This window comes from Labeo rohita, chromosome 18 (assembly GCF_022985175.1).
Source record: "Labeo rohita strain BAU-BD-2019 chromosome 18, IGBB_LRoh.1.0, whole genome shotgun sequence".
Lineage (NCBI taxonomy): Eukaryota > Metazoa > Chordata > Actinopteri > Cypriniformes > Cyprinidae > Labeo > Labeo rohita.
In genome coordinates this window covers 5130145-5153476 of record NC_066886.1, presented here as the reverse complement: position 1 = coordinate 5153476, position 23332 = coordinate 5130145, and the positions used below count along the sequence as shown (strand labels likewise).

The 23332-nt window shown below is 34.4% G+C and overlaps 1 protein-coding gene across 1 annotated transcript in view; it reads left to right on the top strand.

The window, feature by feature from the left end:
• shank3a (SH3 and multiple ankyrin repeat domains 3a) overlaps positions 1 to 23332 on the top strand; it is a 290274-nt gene that overhangs the window by 236914 nt on the left and 30028 nt on the right. Inside the window, 1 exon segment of the mRNA XM_051134506.1 lies at positions 3181 to 3294. Coding sequence (XP_050990463.1) covers positions 3181 to 3294 — 114 coding nt within the window.

Below are 23332 nucleotides of genomic sequence, written 5' to 3'. Positions count from 1 at the left end.
AGTTGATCCTTCTGGACCTGTCAAAGGGATTGCACAGATGTCACTTATGCTTAAATATTCTATTTGTGTACATTTGTTACAATTTCCGTCTTTCCTCTTGGGCTTAAAATTTAGCTAAACTCTAAACCTGGATGAAAGGCTTGGTTAAAAACTACAGTTTTATCAGTGTATATGTGTATATATATATATATATATATATATATACACATTTTAAAAAGCTGAAAATATTAATATATTATATATATTTATATCTAAGTTATATGTAAGTTTTAAGTGACTTTTTTAAAAACTAAATAAATAAAATTTATATATATTTTTTTTTTTACAAATAAATAAGTATATAAATATATGCTTAAACACAGCTTAAAACACACATATTATTATTATTATTGTTGTTGTTATAAAAAATATAAAATCATGAAAAATTACCTTTAAACTTATTTTTGAGCCCTGTGCTTCTGTTACAAAGTTTTTACATGTAAAATTAATGTTCATTGATATGTAAATGTACACAGTCACATGTTAATATGCTTATAGTTCTGACATCATAAGGGTGACTTATTTTGAATTCATGTTCATATGTTAAAGATCTGGCTTCTTACCAAAATGTACTGTTCTGTGTTACTCAGGTCAATTCTGGCAAATCTGTCTGTGAAACCCTTTATATTTCCAAATTTGCCTCTTTTTTTAATGCAGTATGTCCAATTTTTCCACCTAATATCCATAACTGATCTGTGTGGAATGGGTTATGGGTGGATTGTGTTATGAACATTACATAAACACAGTACATCAAACTCCTTTATTTCAGAAAAGTGAGGAAAATCCTGTTTTCCATGAAATGTCCCCTCTACGCAATACGCATAGTCTGCAAATACTCATTACGCTGATTTCTCTGGACTCAAATATTGAAAACATTCAAATGAGAAGCATCACTGATGAGATGTGCATTCCTTTTTCCCCTGAATTTATTACAAGACGAGCCCCATTTACACAAGTGTTTAATTGTGACATAGGCAGCAGAGGCATCCATTTGCATGTGTCTGGAGGCGTGTATGATTGTGTGTGTGTGTGTGTAACCTTCAGTCAGTAGCACTGAGGTGATAATTTTCTAATGGCTGTGCTGCCGGCTAGATCATCACTAAAAACCACTCACAGAATTTCAAATCTCTTGATTAAAAATGCAGTATAATTGGTTTTATTTAGATGATTAGGTTTTAAATCTTTCTCAAGAGAAAACTTTGTGTGTGTGCGTTAAGGAGTGATGAAAGGTTTGTACAGATCAATTGAACTTTCACTAAGCCCCGACTAAAAGGAGTCGTATTATGCTTTTTCACTTTTTTAGCTTTAGTTAGTGCGTAATGTTGCTGTTTGAGCATAAAAAGTCCACTCCCAAGGGAGATATTCTTTTTAACACAAAACACGTTTCAAGAACTACAACAAACAGCTCGTTTGGACTACAGCACTTTTCTTCTGGATGTTTTAAAGTCACAATGTCACTTGCATTAGTGAGAAAAAAAGTCAGAATCGCATTATATAAACTCGCAGTTGCGAGTTATGAAGTCAGAATTTCAAGATATAAAGTCAAAGTTTGAGAAAGTCAATTCTGAGAAAGAAGAAAAAAAAAAAAAAGAATTGCGAGATACAAACTCGCACTTGCAAGAAAAAAAGTCAGAATTGCATGATATAATTGTGACTGGCAGTTGTGAGTTATAAAGTCCAGACTGATATTTCCTCAGAATTTTGAGTTTATATCTTGCAATTCTGACTTTATAGCTTGCAATTTCAAGAAAAAAAAAGTCTGAATTGTGAGACAAAAAGTCGCAAGTACCTTTTTTATTTTTTATTCAGTGGCAGAAATGAGCTTCTATAAATAAATTCACCCTTAAAATGCACTTAAAATGCCATTAAAACTTTAAAATGTCATTTCTGAAACACACTATACGCGATTAGCCAATCACATCACACTAGGCCAGCTAACCAGTCAGAGCACATTCCGTATTTCAGAAGGAGGGGTTTCATCAAAACCGGAACTAAACGATGTTTGAAACAGACTGGAAAGAGAGTTGCAATAATGAAAAATAATGCATTTTTGAAACAATCAAGCATAAAAACCTGTTCTAGTACACCCAAAATCAAGATTTTATACCAGGTTTCTTCGTATTGAAAATGGCCTTTTCTCTTTAAATTATCAATCAAAATAATTGAAATTCTGTTCATGGAAATCTCTAGTTCGTTCCAATGGGATGTTCTGTAAGTGAGCAACAGTAACTGAGGGGGCGGAGCTTAGTGAAGGATCAATTGGCCTTGTCGACCGTCAAGCAGCACTTTCATCATGGATTACACTACAAGAGCAGGGGGAACCACTTCACTAAGAGGCTGAAAGACACACTGAGAGAAAGTGTGTGGTTTGCATTTGTTATGTGCTCTGTGTACGCGGGGTTTCACTTATATGCCTTCTCCAGTTAAAGATCTACTTCAGCATGAATGAAACCCTGTGTGTGTACAATACACAGCAGCACACGCTTAGATTGTTGCTTATTGATTTACGGAATTCGTGGAGTACCACAAAATTGCCCACCTGGCCTTTTTGCACACCTTGTGCACAGACTCACACACACACAAACTGCTTTTAAACTCCAGTATCCTAGCAACTACAATGCTCAAGGACTTGCATGTGACTGTATGTTTTTAGTGTGTCTGCTGTGGTCACCACATGCAATGCATTGTGTTTCTACAGTTAGTGTAGAATGTCAATGGATGAATCAGTTTCCGGTTGAACACAATGTTCTGCACCGTCTCAGATTCCACTGGTCATTCAACTCACGTCATCTATCTGTTCTCCCTCTTCAAGCTTATTTCCATAAGGAAAAAGAGTTTGAATGCGTACCGAGATCACATTCATGCACACGCCACACATCAAAATGGGAATGTACCATAGACTCTGTTGTTTTTATATAGTATAAAGTTAATTGTAACTTTTTCCATAGATGAAACATTTTTTGCATTTTCCGAATTTTAAGTGTTTCAATTTATGCAAATTCCATTATTTATTTATTTTTTAATCCAGCTATTATCATCTAGGATGTTAGCTAACTTTTATAGTGCTCTATGTCTGATCAATAATCCAATATGTTCATGAAATAATTAATGTCTCTCTCTGTCTCTCTTTCTGTTTGCCAGTGTTAAGTATAGGAGAAGGGGGATTCTGGGAAGGGACGGTGAAAGGAAGAACCGGTTGGTTTCCTGCAGACTGTGTGGAGGAGGTACAGATGAGACAGTTTGATCCTCGACTTGGTAAGAAGTGGCATACAAATACACATTTGCATACAACTAGGGCTGGGCAATATATTAAATATTTATACTGTATTAAATATTCTGTATTAAATTATTCTGTTGGCAATAGGGCTGTCATGATTTCTCGAATCAATTTGAGTACTCGATTGGAAAAAAAAAAAAATTAAAAAAATAAAAAAATCCTCGATTGCATTTTGCCCGTGTAACTGGAAGAATACTGGGAGTGGCGCATTCCATGTACAAGAATTCATGAAATGCATTATTAGACTGTTTTCCAAGGCTGCATAAGATATAAACCCATTTAAAAATAGTATTAAACCATAATGCTATTGTGAATTCACAAATGATTCAATAAAATATATGAGATGTAGGTTTAATATATGCACTTTAATTATTTACATGCATGTAGGTTATGTACGTGCATCTCAGAGTGGCTCCGTTCACAGTAAATGCTGCTCCACACAAACAGTTATCATTTACATGTGTCTAGAACCTCAAATTCCATCTCTGCATATTGTTGTGAGTTTATAGTAATGTTCATCTGGGAACGCAACATGCAAGTTTACACATTTTGATGTACACATATTCAAGAAATTACAGTGCCTGTAAAGCCATATGATTACTAGCTCTTGATACTTTATTTGAACTAATTAATATTGCCCCATTGCTATTATATATGTATTTTAAGTCATTTTAAAGGCTATTTTTTGCTTGGGTCTATTTTTGTTACTACAAAAAAAATTATTGTAATTATCCGATTACTCGATTAATCATCAGAATAATCGACCAATTACTCGATTACCAAAATAATCGTTAGTGACAGCCCTTAATTGACAAATTTAAAATCAACCAATATTATGAGAACTGTGATACATTTAGCATGTTTTTTGCCTTTATAACTGTGCCGGTGTACTAGATTTGCACCTGCAGCTTGTTTGATTCGTTTCTATAAAATAATTTCTTTAAAATGTCAGTTTCATTGAATCAGTTCAAAATGAATCATACATTGCATTAATATGTATTTATTTTATTGTTGTTATAGGTTTATTGTATTAAATGTTATATTTATATTATGCAATTATACTATATTTTTATGCCATTTTACTGCATTTACTGTAGTTGCTACAAACTTTTTGAATCTAAATGCTGAAATGATGGTTCAAAATCACGCTTTTTACTTTTACATTTGTGCATTTGGCAGATACTTCAAACTGATTTACTTTACAGTCAAACTATAATTTTTTGATATTCATGGATTGTCTAGAATACTGTCAAAAGGATTAGTGTATTTTTTTATATATTGTCCATATTGCTGTTGTGTCACTTGCATGGTTTTCAACAAAACAGTACATCAGTAGATCAAAACTCATAATCATGTTTGTTCAGATCCACATACATATTCCATGTGTTGTACTCTCTGCTGTGTGTTCGCTCTTGCTGTCTTTCTCGCCCTCTCTCTCATAAATGCTGTTTTTGGAGGTGTTTTGTCATTTTTAGGGCCATGTACTGAGCTCAGGCAGGCAGGCCGGTGTCTGTACTAAACATCCCATTTAAATGCATTGTGAGAGTGTGAGAAAGAGAGATGAAAAATTCCCACACACCTTTTCTGACTACAAGCGTGGCACGTGTCCAATAATTCAAACACGCACACACAGAGAAACAGGTTAAAGGGGAGCTCAGAGTGATGTATTGCCTCCATCCTTTGAGAGCTTTCTAGAAATGAAAGGTCTAATGATGCCAGGAAACCACTGGCGAGCCCCTATAGATGTGTCTCCTGTAGAGCGCCAGGGTGTTTCCCCATCAGCAGAAAGATGTTTTATAGCAGAATCCTTCCATTTGCAATGTTTTATACATGTATGAATTGGCAAATCAATGAGTTTGTTTTAGTTCTGATGCTCTGAAGGAACATGTGATTAGAATTACTATTTAAAAACCGCAGATATATAAGTACAGGCCTGATGTTTTGGTTAATGTTAGCTTGCCAGCCTGATTTGGAAGAGAAAAGTGGAAATGCAAATGTGGGATTTTATTAATAACATCTTGAAACATCAAGCATCTTTAAAAAAGATTAATAGAATATTGTTAGACTGAAAAATATATGCTTTATATAGTTTATAAGCTTGTTATAGAATTAGATAATCCAAAAATCAGCATATTAGAATGATTTCTGCAGGATCATGTGACCCTGAAGGCTGAAGTAATGATGTTTTCCATCACAGAAATAAATTACATTTTAAAATATATACAAATAGAATACAGTTATGTTAAATTGTAATAATATTTCAGAATTTTTCCTGTTTTGTTCTGCATTTTCAATCAAATGCATGCAGTCTTAGTGAGCATGCGAAAATTCTTTCAGAAAACAAAATCATACCAGCCCCAAACAATCTGTTTATACCGATAGTGAATGCACAAAAGGCTTTGATAATTGTATTTCTTCATGTGTGTGTGAGAGTCTTAATGCTGATAGTTTCTCCCCTCTCATTTCCTTTAGTTTCATTAGAAAAGAGCATCAATTCTCCTGAGAACAAAGAATGTAACAACCAGTAAGATCCCTCGAGACTACACTTAATTTGTAATTGGTCTCATTCTTCCCATTAGAGTAAAATTAACAGTTCCTCTCCTTTTTGCTTCAGATCACATGTATACACAGACACACACACATTTGCAAACACAGTGCTATTGCGTTTTCCAATTTATAACGTCTTTCTAATGGAGGAAGCACTGTTTGTTTTGCCGTCTGCATCCTCTTTTATGGGCATCTGTGCGCACATAACTTTGAAGTATGTGCGGATGTAGTACACAAGGCAAATGTACACATACCCTATGGAGTCCTTTTAGAGAAATTTAAACAATTATTTTTTTCTAATTTAGGAAGGGTTTGTATTTTTAAATCCAATGTACAAAATCTCTGCTAGAAAAACACTGCTTCATTATTACCCTGCTGGTGGAAGTTGTAACTACACCATTTGGACCCAAAAGGAATACAATTTGCTCTAGATGCTGATATTTATATTGCCAAAAAGTGAAATGAGAACTTCATCTCTGGAGGTGCGGTGAGTTTGAGTCACTTATAATATTTAAGTCAAAAGCATTTCAAAAGAGAAGTATAATTTCCGCAATGCGAAAAGCGGACAGATGCACAGTCATAAAAATGGAACTGACTGTGTGAACTATCGTCATATCTTATACAAAAAGAAACTCGAAGGTCTTCACAGCAACCCGTCAAAATAAGTTTGGTTTAACTTAAAGAAACTGTGACAGAAATATATCACAGAATGTAATGATAATCCTACTACTACTAATACAATTATTAAAACATTATTTTCAAGGAATATTTACCAGAAAAAATATTTACCAGGATTTATTTAGCAGAAAAATGTAAACACACAATGCCGTATTTAATAATAATTTTTTTTTTTTTAATTAAATCAATTATTTAGAGATGTTTTTGATATTTAAAATTTAATGAAACCATTAACATGGAATCCAGACAACCAATGAAAAACAGAATTTGACCAAAAAATAAAACTAAATTTGAGAAAAAATAAAATGCATTTTATAGGGCCTTAAAATTTTACATTTTGTTAAACTTAATAAATTGCTGTTAAATTATGTAAGTGTCATGATTTCAATTAATTAGAAATGCTTTTTGATTTATAAGAATTAATTTAACCATTAAAACAGAGCCTATAAAAATTTAATCCCAAAAAAATGAAAACTGAAAAAAAAATTAATTTGAAAAAAAAAAAATTAAAAAATTAAAATTAAAAAGAATCCAAAACAATTAAAACTGAAAAATAAAATACATTTCATAATGCCTTAAAAATATAATTTTTGTTAAGCTTATAAATTGCTGTTAAATTGTGTAAGTTTCATGATTTCAATTAGACATGCTTTTTTAATAATAAGATATAATTTAACCATTAAAACAGAGTCTAGAAAAAAATGGGGAAAAAAAATCCAGAAAAATTAAAATGGAAAAAAATTGTAATTGTACTGCTGTTAAAAATATATATATATAATAATAATAATAATGTTGTTGTTGTTGTTTATATTACTATGAAATACTCCAATAGTATAAGTGATTTTTCTTTATTGATATCATTTTTATATTTTTTATATTTTAGATAAATTAATTAATTAGTCAACATTTAAAGTGAATCAAAAACTTTCATCAAAGTTGTTCTTAATTCAAATCAATACCCATTCTTATCATTTTGATCCACTTCAAATGTTGACTATTATAGATAGATGTTGTGTTTCCCCAATTTGTTTTTGCTGCTTTTTAATAAAATAATTGACATATAGTTTCATGGCCGGTAAACTTTCTCAAGTCATTGGCCAGTGGCAGGTGTGGCAAGCTGTTTTGGCAAGTTTTTGTGGCAAGTTTTAGTCCCTATTTACAGGCTATCCTGCTATCCCAGGCAGCTTTCTCCATGTATTCCAGTGCTCTGAGTGCGTTTCAGCACCAGCTGTGGTGGACAGCTCCCTGATTTCAGTGGACAGCTCCTACACATCAGGAAACTGGAGACTAGTCCAGAACTGCAGCGCTTCCCTGTATGACAGATTCACTGTGAAATATGTGTGTGTGTCTACATCTGCACACTCTAATCTCTAGTATCTCTGCTCTAAAGCTGGTAACACTGGGCGGCCTGTAATAGGATTGCGTAATGCTGCTTATGAGAGTGTGTGCTGCTGTGTGTCACTGTCCAGACCCTCGTCACAAGCTATCGGTCAATTAAACAATTTGGAAAGACAGACCTGTCATCTGTCCATCTCTATCAAGACCTGCTGAGTGTGTGTGTACATGTCTGTGTGTGTCTTTTGTGTTACCGTTTATCCAGCAATAACAGATGAAAGCTCTTTGACAGTGGAGGCAATATGTTTCGCCTCAGTGAAGCGATGAAGACAGAGCTGTGTACAATTAACTTACCCAAACAAATCCCTTTATGTGCTCTGTGTGTGTGCACATATGCATGTGTGTTTAGTTGTCCATATCCACAAATGTATGTGATTTTAAGCTTGGGATTGTTTTGTCTTAGAGTGTGTCTGCAAGTGTGTGTGTGTGTGTGTGTGTCTGTGTGAGTGATTTAACATCGATTACTGAAGCGATTTCAGTCATGCATGTCATATTCTGGAGCCTGAACTAATGTTCATTGAGATTTCTCTTTGAGCTCACTGCTGTGTCGTGACTCAAGTGACATCAGTTTCATTCTCTTGAGCTCTCTCCTCCTCTCTCTTTCTTTTTTGCTTCTTTTCATCTCTCATTCTCTGTAGTTGACCTCTGTACTTAGATTAGAGTGTTGTTGGTTAGAAGATTAGAATATTGTAAGAATTTTGTGTGTTAAGTGTAAGTTTTATTTAATTAGGCCTATATTTACCTAAATCTTTAATCTTCAATTTTTTTGAATTTGTGGTTTTTAGTGTATGTGTGTTGAGATCATCATCTATTTGCTACTGTACCCTTAAACTTTAACCAAATCACTTTAGCAGAAGTACACTTTACTTTTTTTAGGAAATGGAACCAAAAATAGTTATTTTTATCCTGCACTCAGAGGCATTTCCAAATTTTCATCCAGTGAATTTCTTTCTGAAGTTTCCTTCCCTTTTCTTAAGAGTAGCAAATTATTATTCATGGCTGTTACCTAAAATGAAACACTATTGGATATATATATTTTTTTTAAAGGGGGAGGGGCTGTTCAGTATGCAATGAACACAGTGTTACTTTAAGATTATTTATGTTCTGTTTGTATTACTAGTTTCTATTAGTAGTTTGAATTTTTTTTCATTTATTTTTATATTTTCCATTTACATTTTTTTTCTTTTCTTTTATTTATTTTTTGTATTTTTAATGTAGTTTTGTCATTTTGATTCGTTTTTTATATTACTATTTAGGTTTAATTTTATTTCAGTTTTTGTTAAGTCTCAGTTTAGTTTCGGAGTATACTAATCTTGAATTCTTAATTTTAGTGCTTCAGTTAAAAACTTTTTTCAGTTAATTGCCAAAGCAGCATTTGTAATTTTCATTGATTTAAATTTTTTCATCAGATATTTTTTTTTTTTTTATTTCAGCTTCAAACAAAAATAATTTTCTTCATCCTGCACTCAGAGGCATTTACAAATTTTAATTCCAATTAAATCCAATTAAAAACCAGTCAGTATCTGGTGTGACCACCATTCGCCTCACGCAGTGCTACACTTCTCCTTCGCATAGAGTTGATCAGGTTGATTGTGGCCTGTGGAATGTTGGTCCACTCCTCTTCAATGGCTGTGTGAAGTTGCTGGATATTGGCAAGAAACCAGAACACGCTGTCGTATACGCCGATCCAGAGCATCCCAAACATGCTCAATGGGTGACATGTCTGGTGAGTATGCTGGCCATGCAAGAACTGGGATGTTTTCAGCTTCCAGGAGTTCTGTACAGATCCTTGCAACATGGGGCCTTGCATTATCATGCCGCAACATGAGGTGATGGTCGTGGATGAATGGCACAACAATGGGCCTCAGGATCTCATCACGATCCACAACGTTGACATCAGCAAACCGCTCACCCACACGACGCCATACACGCTGTCTGCCATCTGCCCTGTACAGTGAAAACTGGGATTCATCCATGAAGAGAACACCTCTCCAGAGTCCCAAATGCCATTGAATGTGAACATTTGCCCACTCGAGTTGGTTACGATGATGAACTGCAGTCAGGTCGAGACCCCGATGCGGACGTCGAGCATGCATATAAGCTTCCCTGAGATGGTTTCTGACAGTTTGTGCAGAAATTCTTTGGTTATGCAAACTGACTGTCCGGGTGGCTGGTCTCAGATGATCTTGGAGGTGAAGATGCTGGATGTGGAGGCCCTGGGCTGGTGTGGTTACACGTGGTCTGCAGTTGTGAGGCCGGTTGAATCTACTGCCAAATTCTCTGAAACGCCTTTGGAGATGGCTTATGGTAGAGAAATGAATATTGAATTCACAGGCAACAGCTCTGGTGGACATTCCTGCAGTCAGCATTCCAATTGCACGCTCCCTCAAAACTTGTGACATCTGTGGCATTGTGCTGAGTGATAAAACTGCACATTTTAGAGTGGCCTTTTATTGTGGCCAGCCTAAGGCACACCTGTGCAATAATCATGCTGTTTAATCAGCATCTTGATATGCCACACCTGTGAGGTGGATGGATTATTTCGGCAAAGGAGAAGTGCTCACTAACACAGATTTAGACAGATTTGTGAACAATATTTGAGAGAAATAGGCCTTTTGTGTACATAGAAAAAGTCTTAGATCTTTGAGTTCAGCTCATAAAAAATGGGGGCAAAAACAAAAGTGTTGCGTTAATTTGGTCAGTGTATATATATATATATATCTAAACAAACTTTAATATAGAACTTTCATATTAATATTTAATATTAACTTTAATTTTTTAAAATTGAAACAGATCATAAAACAGTAGAACATTTACTTTGAGTCAAGACTTGATTTAATTTAACTCAGCAGGTCACCTCAGAAAAGAGTCTTATTTAAAGGACTTCCAGTCACAATCTTGCACTGCTCTACACCAGGAGTTATTCCTGTCCTACAGTTCTGATATGGTCCGGAATACCCGCACACTGTTTAGTATGCTGTTCAGCTAGTGTAGATTGCATTTATACACACTTACCAACACACTGGAATTTCCATCAGCGGTGCTGCAGTGTGCAGCGGGATCTGGAGGGCATGTCTGGAATCAGTAAACACCTACAGACCCACACAGACCAGCGTACCTGCTCTCTCTCTCTCTGTCTTTCTCTCTTTCCGTTCTCTCCCTCCGCCCTGCCTCAGTTGATGACTCATCCTTCTGAATCACCCAAATAGTTCCGTTGCTATTTTTAGTCCCATTTATGGGTTTGGGTGCAGAAACTCCCTCAGTTTTTGTTTTTTTCTTCTTTCTTTTGTTTGATGTTGTTTTAGCAGACTCACAATCTCTCTCTGTCTGTCTCTTACGTAGATGGCAGTCACTTTTTTGGTGTTGACTCATATTGACTGGGTTCAAACTTTTTATGCTGCCATCTTGAGTCATTCGCAGAATTATTAGTGGTGTTCACTGTTACTATTGATAATAGTTTAGGTTAGTGATTTGAAATCCATAACTTAATGTCTACAAGTAGCGTTTAACATTCTGATTCCTCAATTTATGCCATTTGAGATGTGCTATTACCTTTCCAAGCAATCAGACCTACAGTTTTCTCCTGTGGGCAATTAAATAGAAATAATCCCATAGATATGCATCTAGTGTTTTAAAACAGTACACTCTTAAAAATAAAGGCTATTTATTGGCATCAGTGGTTCTATGAAGAAACATGAACATCCATGTAACCTTTATAATTCAGAAAAGTTTCTTTATAATTGAGTTTCTTTAGGTTTTTAAAACGTTCTTCAAAATGGTTCTTTTAGGAACTGAAAGGTTCTTTGGGGAACTAAAAATGGTTCTTCTGTGGCATCACTGTAAAAACACCCTTTTGGAATCTTTATTTTTAAGAGTGTACCTTGTAAATTCTCCCAGCAGAGTCTCACACTTGTTTTGAGTTCAAATTACAGTTTATAATTTTTAGATCTTAGGTGTTAATTATTTAAGATTCAGTTTTACTGAGCAAATTAATCACTCCTATAATACAGCTAACAATTGTTTTAACACCCTTTTTTTGACCTGGCACCACAAAGGCTGTATTTATTTGTTCAAAAATACAGTCAAACAATCATAATGTGAAATATTTTTAAACATTTAAAATAATGTTTTCTATTTGAATATATTTTAAAATGCAATTTATTCCTTTGGTGCAAAGCTGATCCTTCAGAAATCATTCTACTTATCCGGAATTGATGCTCAAGAAACATTTTTTAATTTATTATTATCAATGTTGAAAACATTTTTTTTTCCCCTTTGGTTAATAGGAACAGCATTTACATGAATAGAAATATTCTGAAACATAAATGTCACTTTTAATTAATTCAGTCCATCCATGCTGAATAAAAGTCTTAATTTCTTTCAAAAACTTTTAAACAGTAGTGTATGAAGACATATTTGGCCCAGTGAGTGTCACATTAAGAAACATTTGTTAGAATTATGTGTGAGAGACAGAGATTTCAGAGATTTGCTGGAATCACTCTGTATGACATTTATGTTCTTAGTAGTGATTAATTCAATCAATTGTGCAAGTTTGAATATCGTTTCCCAATGGCTTCTCAGCTATAGTGTGCAGTGTGCGGCTGTATGTTGAGGGTTGTCGGTTCCTGGTGTGTGCTGTGTCAGAGCCATCGATTAGCATGTCTGTTGCTTATCTCAGCTTCTTACACATTAGAGATGTTGAGTCTACTGCATACATCGGCAGCTGTCTTCTAAGGGAGTATCTTAACTGAAATACAACCTGATAAGTTCTAATTTGGAATGCCCTACGTAGACAGCAACTCTAAAACATTGCTTACATTCTGTGAATAGTGACATTATCTTGTTGCTAAGTTCTAACAAGATCAGTATAGATTTAACAATTTAGATAAGGGTTTGATATGGAATGAAATGGGGAATATTATAAATAATGTGTAAGTGTAGCTCACTAGAGCTATTACACTGGGGAAAATTTGGTGTAGAGACAGTTTTTACTCAGAGATTGCTAGTAAATCTCACAAACGACACAAAAAATAACACACTGAATTAAATGTGAAATTTTAAAATAGAAAAACCAAAATGGCATTTTCTTGTAAAACACACTGCAGTAATGTTTTATTTATAACTTTGGAAAATCATTTTTGACATTGTAGGTGAAACACTGAATACTGAGAGAGCATATCTTTGTCACACACACACGCATATTTACTCCAGTACGCCGAGATTCATACATTTTCTTGAGTTAATGGGTAGGTGTGGAAAATAAGTTTGAAAATATGTTATTTTCTCTTTCTGAGAGGCTAAAAACAGTCCAGGGGGGTTAAATTGTCTCTCTATGACTGTCACTCAGTGAAAATATGTCAGACCCAGTTGGGGCTGTCAAAAGGATTGTCAGTCACATGGTGAGAAGTGTTTGACTCTGTGACTAAAGGGTACAGACAGTGACAGAGGAAGAGAGGGGGAAAGAGGCAATTTCTGTTTCAGAACCAAGTAAGCTTCCTACGGAGGCAGCATGCTAAGACATTAGTGGTATGTGTGCTCCCGATGTGAAGGCTGTTTTGAAAGCTAGGAAAACCAGCATTCTTGGAAATCTTGCTTCAGCCAATTCTAATGCAGCATCGAATGGGTTCTTTGCAGAGAAGAGGCAATTCCAGAATGCATTAATCAGTAACAAATTTGGTGAGAGAAATGCTGAGTATAAATGCACTTGAATTTCTGTAAAAACTATAAAGGGTCATTAAAAATAGTTGGGTGTCATTAAAATTATTTTTAATTATTATTTCGTCCAATATTTGTGTGTACAGTATAGACTACTTTTCTAAAGTTTGGGGTCAGTAAGATTTTAAGGGTGCATTTATTTAAAGAAGCCCATTTCCGCCAATGAATAAAAATTTGAAAAAGGTAATTGCGACTTCTTATTGCAAGATATTAAATCAGAATTTCATGATTTAAAGGAACCGTATGTAGGATTGTGGCCAAAACCGGTACTGCAATCACTTTCAAAATACTGTAGAATGGCGTATCCCCTCCCCCTCCCCCCTGACTCGAGGTTGCCAGCTAAGCTGCAGGATTCCGCAGGAACGTAGGCTGCTACAAGGAGCTTCCAATGGCAAGTGACGAGTCCTACACAATAAGTTTTTTATTCTTCTGTTACTTATGTTTATGCTTCACGAGAGATGTTTTGCGAAGTAATTATGTGTCGCAAAAATTTACTAAAGGCAATTAGCCAAATATTTCGTAAAGATGTACTGTAATACCACATTTCAGTCGGAACATAGATTGTTTTCATACCGTGCTAGTGGTGCGATATAAAGCTTTTTATGAACGCATTTAGCACGGGCGACCGTGGAAAATCCACTGTGTACGGAAGCACGGGGCTTTTAGCCTATACCAACAAAATTTTTCTCCGTTTTCAGCCGTCTCCATCTGTCGAAGGCATCTCCTATACAAATCCTTGTTTTATTTCGGACTTTGTCACGACGTACTTCGGATTCATAACGAGGTCTTTTAGGTTTCGTAACTTTATACATGTTTTATCCGACACGTTCGTAGCTGCAGCTGTAACTAGAGCAGAGCTGCCAACCCGGATGACGAAACTCTACTGACTTCGTGATTGGTAGATAGCTGGAGGGTGGCGCCTCAGACCAAAACACAACATGACAACATCAACATCAGTTGAGGGCTGCAACTTTCACTTTTAAATGACAATATCCTGGCCGGACCACTGTTGTCAGTGATATAAGTATTTGAAATGAACATGATTTCTTAATGTCTAGTGACATGTCAGGGCCATTTTATGATTAACTGAAATAAATTTCTTACATACGGTTCCTTTAAACTTGCAGTTGCAAAAATAAAGTCAGAATTGTGAGATAAAGATAAAGAATTGCGTGATATAAAGTCATTATTGTGAAATATGAAGTCGCAATTGCAAGATATAAAGTCAGAATTGCTTGATATAAACTCGCAATTGTAAGAAATAGTCAGAATTGTGAGACAAACTCGCAATTATGAGTTATAAAGTCAGTTGCATGATATAAACTTGCAATTGCGACTTTTTGTCACACAATTCTGAATTTATTTCTTGCAACTGCAAGTTTATGTCATGCAGTTCTAACTTTATATCTCATAGTTCTGACTTTATAACTCACAATGCGAGTTTGTCACGCAATCCTGATTTTATATCTTGAAATTTTGACTTTATAACCGGCAATTGTGACTTTATATTGCACAATTGCAACTTTATTTCTTGCAATTGTGAGTTTATATCAAGCAGTTCTGACTTTATATGTCAGGGCTGAACCATGATCCTTCAGAAATCATTCTTATATGCTGATTTGCTGATCAAGAAACATTTATTGTTGTTATCAAAGTATAAAACATTTTTGCTGCTTAATATTGTTATTGAAACTGGATGCAGGATTTGTTGATAAATAGAAAGTTCAAAAGAAGAGCATTTATTTCAAATATAAATCTTTTGTAACATTGTAAATGTCTTTACTGTCACTTTTGATCAACTTAATGCCTCCTTGCTGAATAAAAGCATTAATTTTCTAGAAAATAAATCTTACCGCCCCCAAACTGTTAAACGGTAATGGGTTTGATTCACAGGGAATACTCATGCTGATAAAATGTATATCCTGAATGCACTGTAAGTCACTTTAGATAAAAACCCTCGGGCAAATGAATAAATGTGCATTTAGAAAAGGAGGGAGAACGAAAGAAAGAGAGATATCAGTAAGTGAGAGCGAAGTTAGTGAGATAACAGCAGGAGTGTATTCCATTAAATTAGCTTTCATGTTATTAATTTCTTTTCTGCAGGTTAAATGTGATTTCATTGTACAGTGGCTGTTTTGCATACTACTCTGAGATAGTTACCATGGGAAACACAGGATTGGCTGAATATGTATGTATATATTTAACCTTGCTTCATCCTGAAGGAAAAGTTTTATAACAGAGCCATCTGTATTTGTATATGTGTTGCTATGTGGTTGCAAAAGAAAAAAAATTGGTGTAGAAATAATTTGCATAATTGTATTTTAAATAGTATTTTCCTGTAAAACATACTAAAATAATCTTTGTTTCATTATAGCTCTGAAAAACAATTTTTAAATTGTAGTTCTGGTCTAGATACAGCTTCAGTCATTCAGCAGTAGTAATTTTGATGTTGGCTTTATCAAACACCCCTAATGATTATGTGGCTGCACAGGCTGAAGTGAAGTGAATGAGATGTGTCACATGATCAGATGTGTTGAAGGGCAGACAGGTTTGGCTCTGTGTGACTGTCGAGCTGGTGAAGGTGAGAGCGTGGAATCAAATGAAGGCCTGTAATCTGCTCTAATGTGTTTCTGGGAGGTTGGAACTCATTCCCAGGGCTCACAGTGCTGCTGTTGGTGATTGTGTGTTATTGTGTTGCCATGCCTCCAGAGTTACCATGACAATACATTTGATGAGTCTTGGTTTTTTGGGTTACACTTCTATACAGACACACAGACACACACACAAAAACAGTGCACACACTCATACTGTTTGTGTATACAGAGTATAGTAGACTGATTGATTGTAAAGTATTGTTGAGTTTTCGAAAGGCACATTACAAACTGAATTTTTATTATTATTATTATTATTATTATTATTATTATTAATAGTAGTAAGGTTGAATAATACATTTTTTTTTCTAAAATAATCTAAGTGTAAAGCTTGTAAAGTATCCTAGTGTTTTAAAAAGGTGCTGTATAAACTATTATTATTATGATGATGATTATTATTTATTATTATTATTATTATTATTATTATTATTATTATTATTATTATCGCTACTATTATTAATTGTAGAATAATAATAATAGAGCTTAAAATTTTTAAAGTATCCATTGTGCTATATAAATACAGATTATTATTATTATTATTATTATTACTATTATTATTATTATTATTATTAAGAATAGTTTAATAATATACTTTTTCCTGAAATAATCCTGAAATAATAAAGTGTAAAGTTTGTAAAGTGTCCTTGTGTTTTGAAAGGGCTCTATATTAATACAAAAATATATATATATATATATATATATATTTATTATTATTATTATTATTATTATTAATAATAATAATATTAGACTGATTAATTGTAAAATATCCTTTAGTTTTGGAAAGATGGCTATATAACCAGTAATAATATTTATTATTATTATTATTATTATTATTATAAACAGAATAATAATATTTGTATTAGTTTTTATTAATTAATCTGAGTTAGAAGTTTTTAAAGTATCCATGAGTTTTAGAAAGGTGCTATATAACCAGTTATTATTATTATTATTATTATTGAGTTTTATTAATTAATCTAATAATTAATTTTCATATTTTAATAATTTATATTAGTTAAAAGTTTAAAAGTTTTTAAAATATCTTTGAGTTTTGAAAATGTGCTATATAAATAACGATTATTATTATTATTATTATTATTATTATTATTATTAGTCTTATTATTAGTAGTGGTAGTATTACTGCTGATATTAGTAATAATAGAATAATAATAGAGTTTTTAATAATCTTATAATTAATTGATAAAAACTCAATACAAATGTTTTTAAAGTATCCTTGAGTTTTAAAAATGTGCTATATAAGCAATAATAATAATTATTATTATTATTGCCGCTGATTGATTGATATTTTTCTCTGCTCACACAATCTTGGTTACATAAGCAGAAAAGTTGTTTCAGAGACAAAGTTGAACATTTCAAACACTACAAGGGTAAAACAGTATCAGCATTTTGTCACTAAGAAAGACATTAAACTTAAGCACTATTCGTACAAATGTACAGTAAGTCTTTTTACAGAGTAAAGCTTTTCCTTAAGCGCTGCTTACAGCTCATGTACACTACTATATTTTTTAGTGAAAGAAAACATTACTTTGCTCTGAGTCTCCCAGATTCATCTCTCTCAGGTCTCACCATTCATAATCCTTGACTTGAGAAAAATGGGCTGCTTGCCGGAAGAGAGACAGTCAAACGCAGCGACCCCTTTCTCTCATCTCGGCGCAAAAAAGTGGGTCGGCTCCGTGCAGGGCAGCCAGAGGCCATGGAGAGACAGAGAGATGTCTGGAAGAAAGCAGTAGAGATTACAAAAAGTGTAGAGGATGAAGAGAGAGAGTGTAAGCGTGAGGTAATGCCGAAATCACATCAGCAGCTATTCTACTTCTGAACACTCTGATCAAGCGTGGAAAGAGACCTGCCGCCCCATTGATCTGACCTATTTACTGCACCGTGTGTGTGTGTCTGTGTGACAGAGAAAGAGTGTATTAGTAGAGATACGTATGGTTTTATCCAGCACTGCTGAGAAATCAACCTCTTGATTTAATATTTGAAATGAATTGGTTTGTTTGGGTCTACATGGACTGTCTGCTTCCGTTCTGCTGTTTTGAATGGCTTTCTAAAGCTCGTGAGTCTCTCTGATGTGTGTTAGGATGGAGGACCCTGTTGGCAAAAAAGGAAGCTTTGAAAGCAAACTCAGAGTGTATCAGTAAGCTGTGGAGATGGGAACAGGACAGACCCCGCTCAGAATAAATCACACACGTCTGTTTAGAGCGGCAGAGAGAGAGCGAGAGATCGAAGTGAAAGGTAAAGAGTCAAGGACTGAATGTATCTATCAGTGTGCTGAACTGGGAGTCTGTTGTCTGGCCAAAGGCTTGAGTTCTTCTCAGAGCACTGGCCCTTCAGCTCTAGATATCCACAGCAGAGGAGCAGCTGAGATATGACTGCACGACCAATATGGCAACGGCACAACTATAAACAGCCTGGTCAATTAATCTGATGATGTTTGGGCATTTCAAGATTAGCAGCATCAACTGATAACCATGATCACTTGGTCCATGAACAGTACACTTAACAAGTGTTTGTCTCCCAACTGTGTAAATTTCAAATTTTCTGCTGACGGCTCTGTCAGTTGATAGTAAACTACTTCTTTCTTTTTTTTTTTTTTTTTTTAGCAGTTGCTTTCATTGAATTATATTAAAACATTATTTAGCCATTTTATTTGTTCAGGTTTTTATTTATTTATTTTGTTAAATGTAATTTGTTTTTATTAAGTGATTTATATTTTTTAATTTATTACTTCATATTTATTTGTATTTAATATATATTAATATGTTCTTCATATATTTATTGTTGTATTCATCATTCATAATTTGTGTGTGTGTGTGTATATATATATATATATATATAATTTATTTATATTTATTTTGTGATATATAATAGTCTGCAATTGTAATTATTTTATTATCTCTGAAGTTTTACAATTTTACAATTTTGTAATGTTTATAATTTATTTATATTATAATTTATCAAATAATTTATTAGTTTATATAAAGGTTTTTGTATTTTATATATTTTAGAAATATTCCAATTTGTTTACAGTTATTTAATATATATTTATTTGATATAATTTATTATCATTTTATAATAATGTTCATAATTTATTTATATTTTAATTCATTACATAAGTTTATCAAATAATTTCTAACAGATGTATGAGTATTTTTATTATTTAAATGCTCTAATTTTATTTAAAAAAAAGATTTTTTCATTTTAAATCTTTCATAATTCATTGTAAATCGAAGGTTTACAGTTTATTATAATTTTATAATAATCTTTATGATTTACTCATATTATAATTTAGTATATATATTTTTATCAGATAATTTATGTATTTATAACTGATTTATTAATCTTTAATTTTTTGAATACGTTCATGTTATTTAAAATAGCTTTTTTAAGTTATACATTTTTAATTGTATTATTGTGTAGAATCTATAAATTATTTTATATTTTAAATCTTTTATCATTTATATATATTTATATATATTATATAGTTTTTATACTTTATATATTTAAAAAATAATACAATGTTTATATGTGATTTATTTTATTCATCATTTATGTGTTTCTGTGTATCTCTCTGTCTCTCTCTCTCTCTCTCTCTCTCTCTCTCTCTCTCTATATATATATATATATATACACACACATACAATTTACTATAATTGTGTAATAATATTTATAATTTATTTATATTTTAATTTATCCCATATTTTTATCAGATAATGTATTAATTTATAACTGATGTATGAATAATTGTTATTATTTAAATATTCAAATTTTATTTAAACCGTTTTTATGACACATTTTTTAATTTGTTATTGTATATAATTAAATCTTTTAGAATTTATTAATGTATTCATCAACTATGTATATTTGTTTATTTAGATATACATATATTTATGTAAATATAATTCAAATGTTATTTATCTATAAATACAATTATACAGCAATGAGGTCAAAAACATCTGTGTTTTTATTTCACTGTCATTTCCTGTTTCGATGGTAGTGAAAAAGTTATTTGCACCCGCGGCAGATAAACTCTTCAAGATGGCATGGTGCCTCTTTCACACAGCTGATGTAAAACGGAGAAATTCTCACAGTGCCTCCTCATATGCTGGAGGTCTTCTCTGCCATTTGTTTTGATTTGAAAAAATCTGCATATTAGACTTCTTTAGGCTTTAAGTGTGCTTTCATTTCAAAATCTGTTTGAGTTCTGGCCGTCCGCATCCCATCTGTGGCATACGGACGGTTCCCATAATCCCTCGCTGGCGCCAAGGCCCTGCCATGCATGGTGCTGTTCATTTAAAGCAGCAGCATATTTTACAAAAGCATTTAGCCCATTAAACTGTTAAGCCGGTGGGGGAGTGCAATTGGTTAAGGGCTTTTGACAAGCTTCAATCACTGATCACGTCATAAAGTTGCCATGATGAAGCTTTGAGACTCTAAATGCCTTTGTAGACTGTCACTCAACTGATCAAGAGACACTTTTGCATCCGAAATACATGAGTTGCAATTGAAGTCATTGTCTGCTGATTGATTGTTTCTCCCAAGCTGGCTTGACTTGTGTAATTTCCTGCCGTTTCTTTGCTCTATTCTCATGCAAGAGTGTTCTTCAGGTTACTCTTAATTTTTCTGACAGCCTTTTTATCTCACTTCAAGTTCAGTGAGGCAGTGCCAGGGTGTGTGTGTGTGTGTGGGACTGTGTTCATTTGGCCACTATATTGGAATAAATGGTCTAGTTGTTCGTTTAGCCATCTGGAATGAATGTGACTCAGCTGTGCTTTACGAACTTTTAATCTCGTTTCCAGATCCTGTATGGCTGTTCACATGACACAAACGACCGCATCAACATATCCTGAACAGATAATATATTGATTCATATAGAGTGTGTGTTCATGTAGTTTGTCATTTGACAGATGATTGCTGCGTGTAGCCCTCAGAGATCTCCTCTTCTCTTCCTGTAAGAATGATAAATGATTGCATTATTCTTCCTCTGGACACAGATGGCGAGGACCTGTGTAATCAACTACACACGCATGCACGTGTCCATATGTTGATTTTATTTTTGCGCAGTGAGTAAAGATTATGCATTATGGGCAAGGCTTGACAATAAGGAGTGCCCGATGGCCCAGGGCCAGCGTGAAAGACGCTCAGGACAGTTGACGAATTTGTCACTGGCCCGATCGGGTCAGTGCTGTGCCGTTAGGAAAGTTTATCATTTTCATGTGTTTTTAAGCCTTGTTCATTTAGAATTTTAAGCAATCACAGAGAGGCACATCTCTGACAGACAAATAACCCACAAAAGTATGTCAGATTACCTGTCTTGACGACTAAGGCCCCGATCACACCAAACATGCTTTTTAGGTCTAAAAACGCGAGGGGCACGCACTGCCTTTATTTGGTGACTTTTAAAAAAGATCAGTGCGTTGTTTTTTTTTTTATGTTGCTAGGCAACCATCAAATCAGCAGTCCTGTCAGTCTAATCAAAGGATTATAGCGCGAGTGCTCTAAAATTTTTGGTTTTTGCTGTTAAGTAAACTGTCATATTAGCAAAAACCTTAAAAAAAAAATAAAGCTCCGGGTAACCCGCGATAGACAGCAAAAGTTTCTCCTCCATCACTGCAGTCTCCGGACTTTCTAAGCAACACTAAACTTTCGTCACCACAATGGAAGACCAGCCTCTCCATTCATTCGATTGGACAATAGAAAAAAACGCAATGACGTCGGGCGCTTTTCTGCTCAGAGTTGCTTTTTTTTTTTCAACTTCAGTCGCTCACATAGACTGTGAAAAATATGGACATAGTGTCCGTGACGTCAGCCGTAGGTTTCTGAAGAGCATTTTTGAAGCTCTTAGTGGGCGGGAATCAGCTGTTGCCATCTTGGAATCGCGTCACTGCACATCACTCCCGGATAATCGAAAATGGGCAAAGAGGCGGGACGTGGGTGGAGCTGGTTGCTGAAACCACGCCCGCCTAGCGCAACAGAGGTGACAGCAGCAACAATCCATCTGTCACTCAAGTGGCCACGCCCTGACATGAAGGGCAAAATGAGCTATATAGATCAAAACCACTTTTTGTACCAGGCTGTAAACATATTTTTTCTGCTGTAAAGTTGGGCATTTTAACATGGGGAGTCTATGGGATTGACTCCTTTTTGCAGCCAGTCTCTAGTGGCCAGTCGATGAATTGCAGTTTTAGTCACTTCCGTGTTGGCAAGCTGCAGCTTGGTCGCTCAGAGCGCTCCAGCAAAAATGCAAGGCGCAGCAAAAGCCCCATTCACACGGCGCGTCAGCGTTAACACTTCACGTGTCTGAAGCTTTGTGCTGATTGGCCAGCATCTGCACCGAACGGGATTGGCTAGCGTCTGCTCTAGTATATTTGCATAAGGCGATCTGATTGGCTGACGCCTGCGTTGGCGCTTGAAAAGTTGAACATTTTTTAACTTCTGTCGCAAGCAACGCCAGTGAGGCAATGCAACGGACCCATAATTCAGTTCGGCAATGCTTGACATCACTCCATTCAACATAAATGAGAAGCGTTAACGCTGATGCCCCGTGTGAATGGGGCATAAAAGCGAGGCACCCAGGGCGCATAAACAGCATGCATAATGCTCACTGCCAATAGAAAACAATTCAAAAAAGGCGCCTCTCTCTGCAAAAAAAGCGTTCTGTCTGATCGGGGCCTAACAACTTTGTAGCTTTGGCAATGATTAATCTATATTTAATTTATATAGTAGAGTAACGTTACAGATGCCTCCATAAGGCATTTAAAGTAGCGTTCATAAGGACAGCTCTGCTTTGTTTACAGTGGTAACCAAGGAAACATAGTATCACTGCTATTCCATAAGCGCCACCTGCTGGCAGAGATTGAGTTTGCGTTCCTTCAGTTCGTCTGCTGTCTTCCCCTAAAACATCTTTTCATTTTTAATAAACTAATAATAAAATAATTTTTGAACAAACAAATAATGTTTGAAATTTGTATTTGTTAGGCTAGTATTTTTTGCTGTGGTATCAAAATTGGAAACA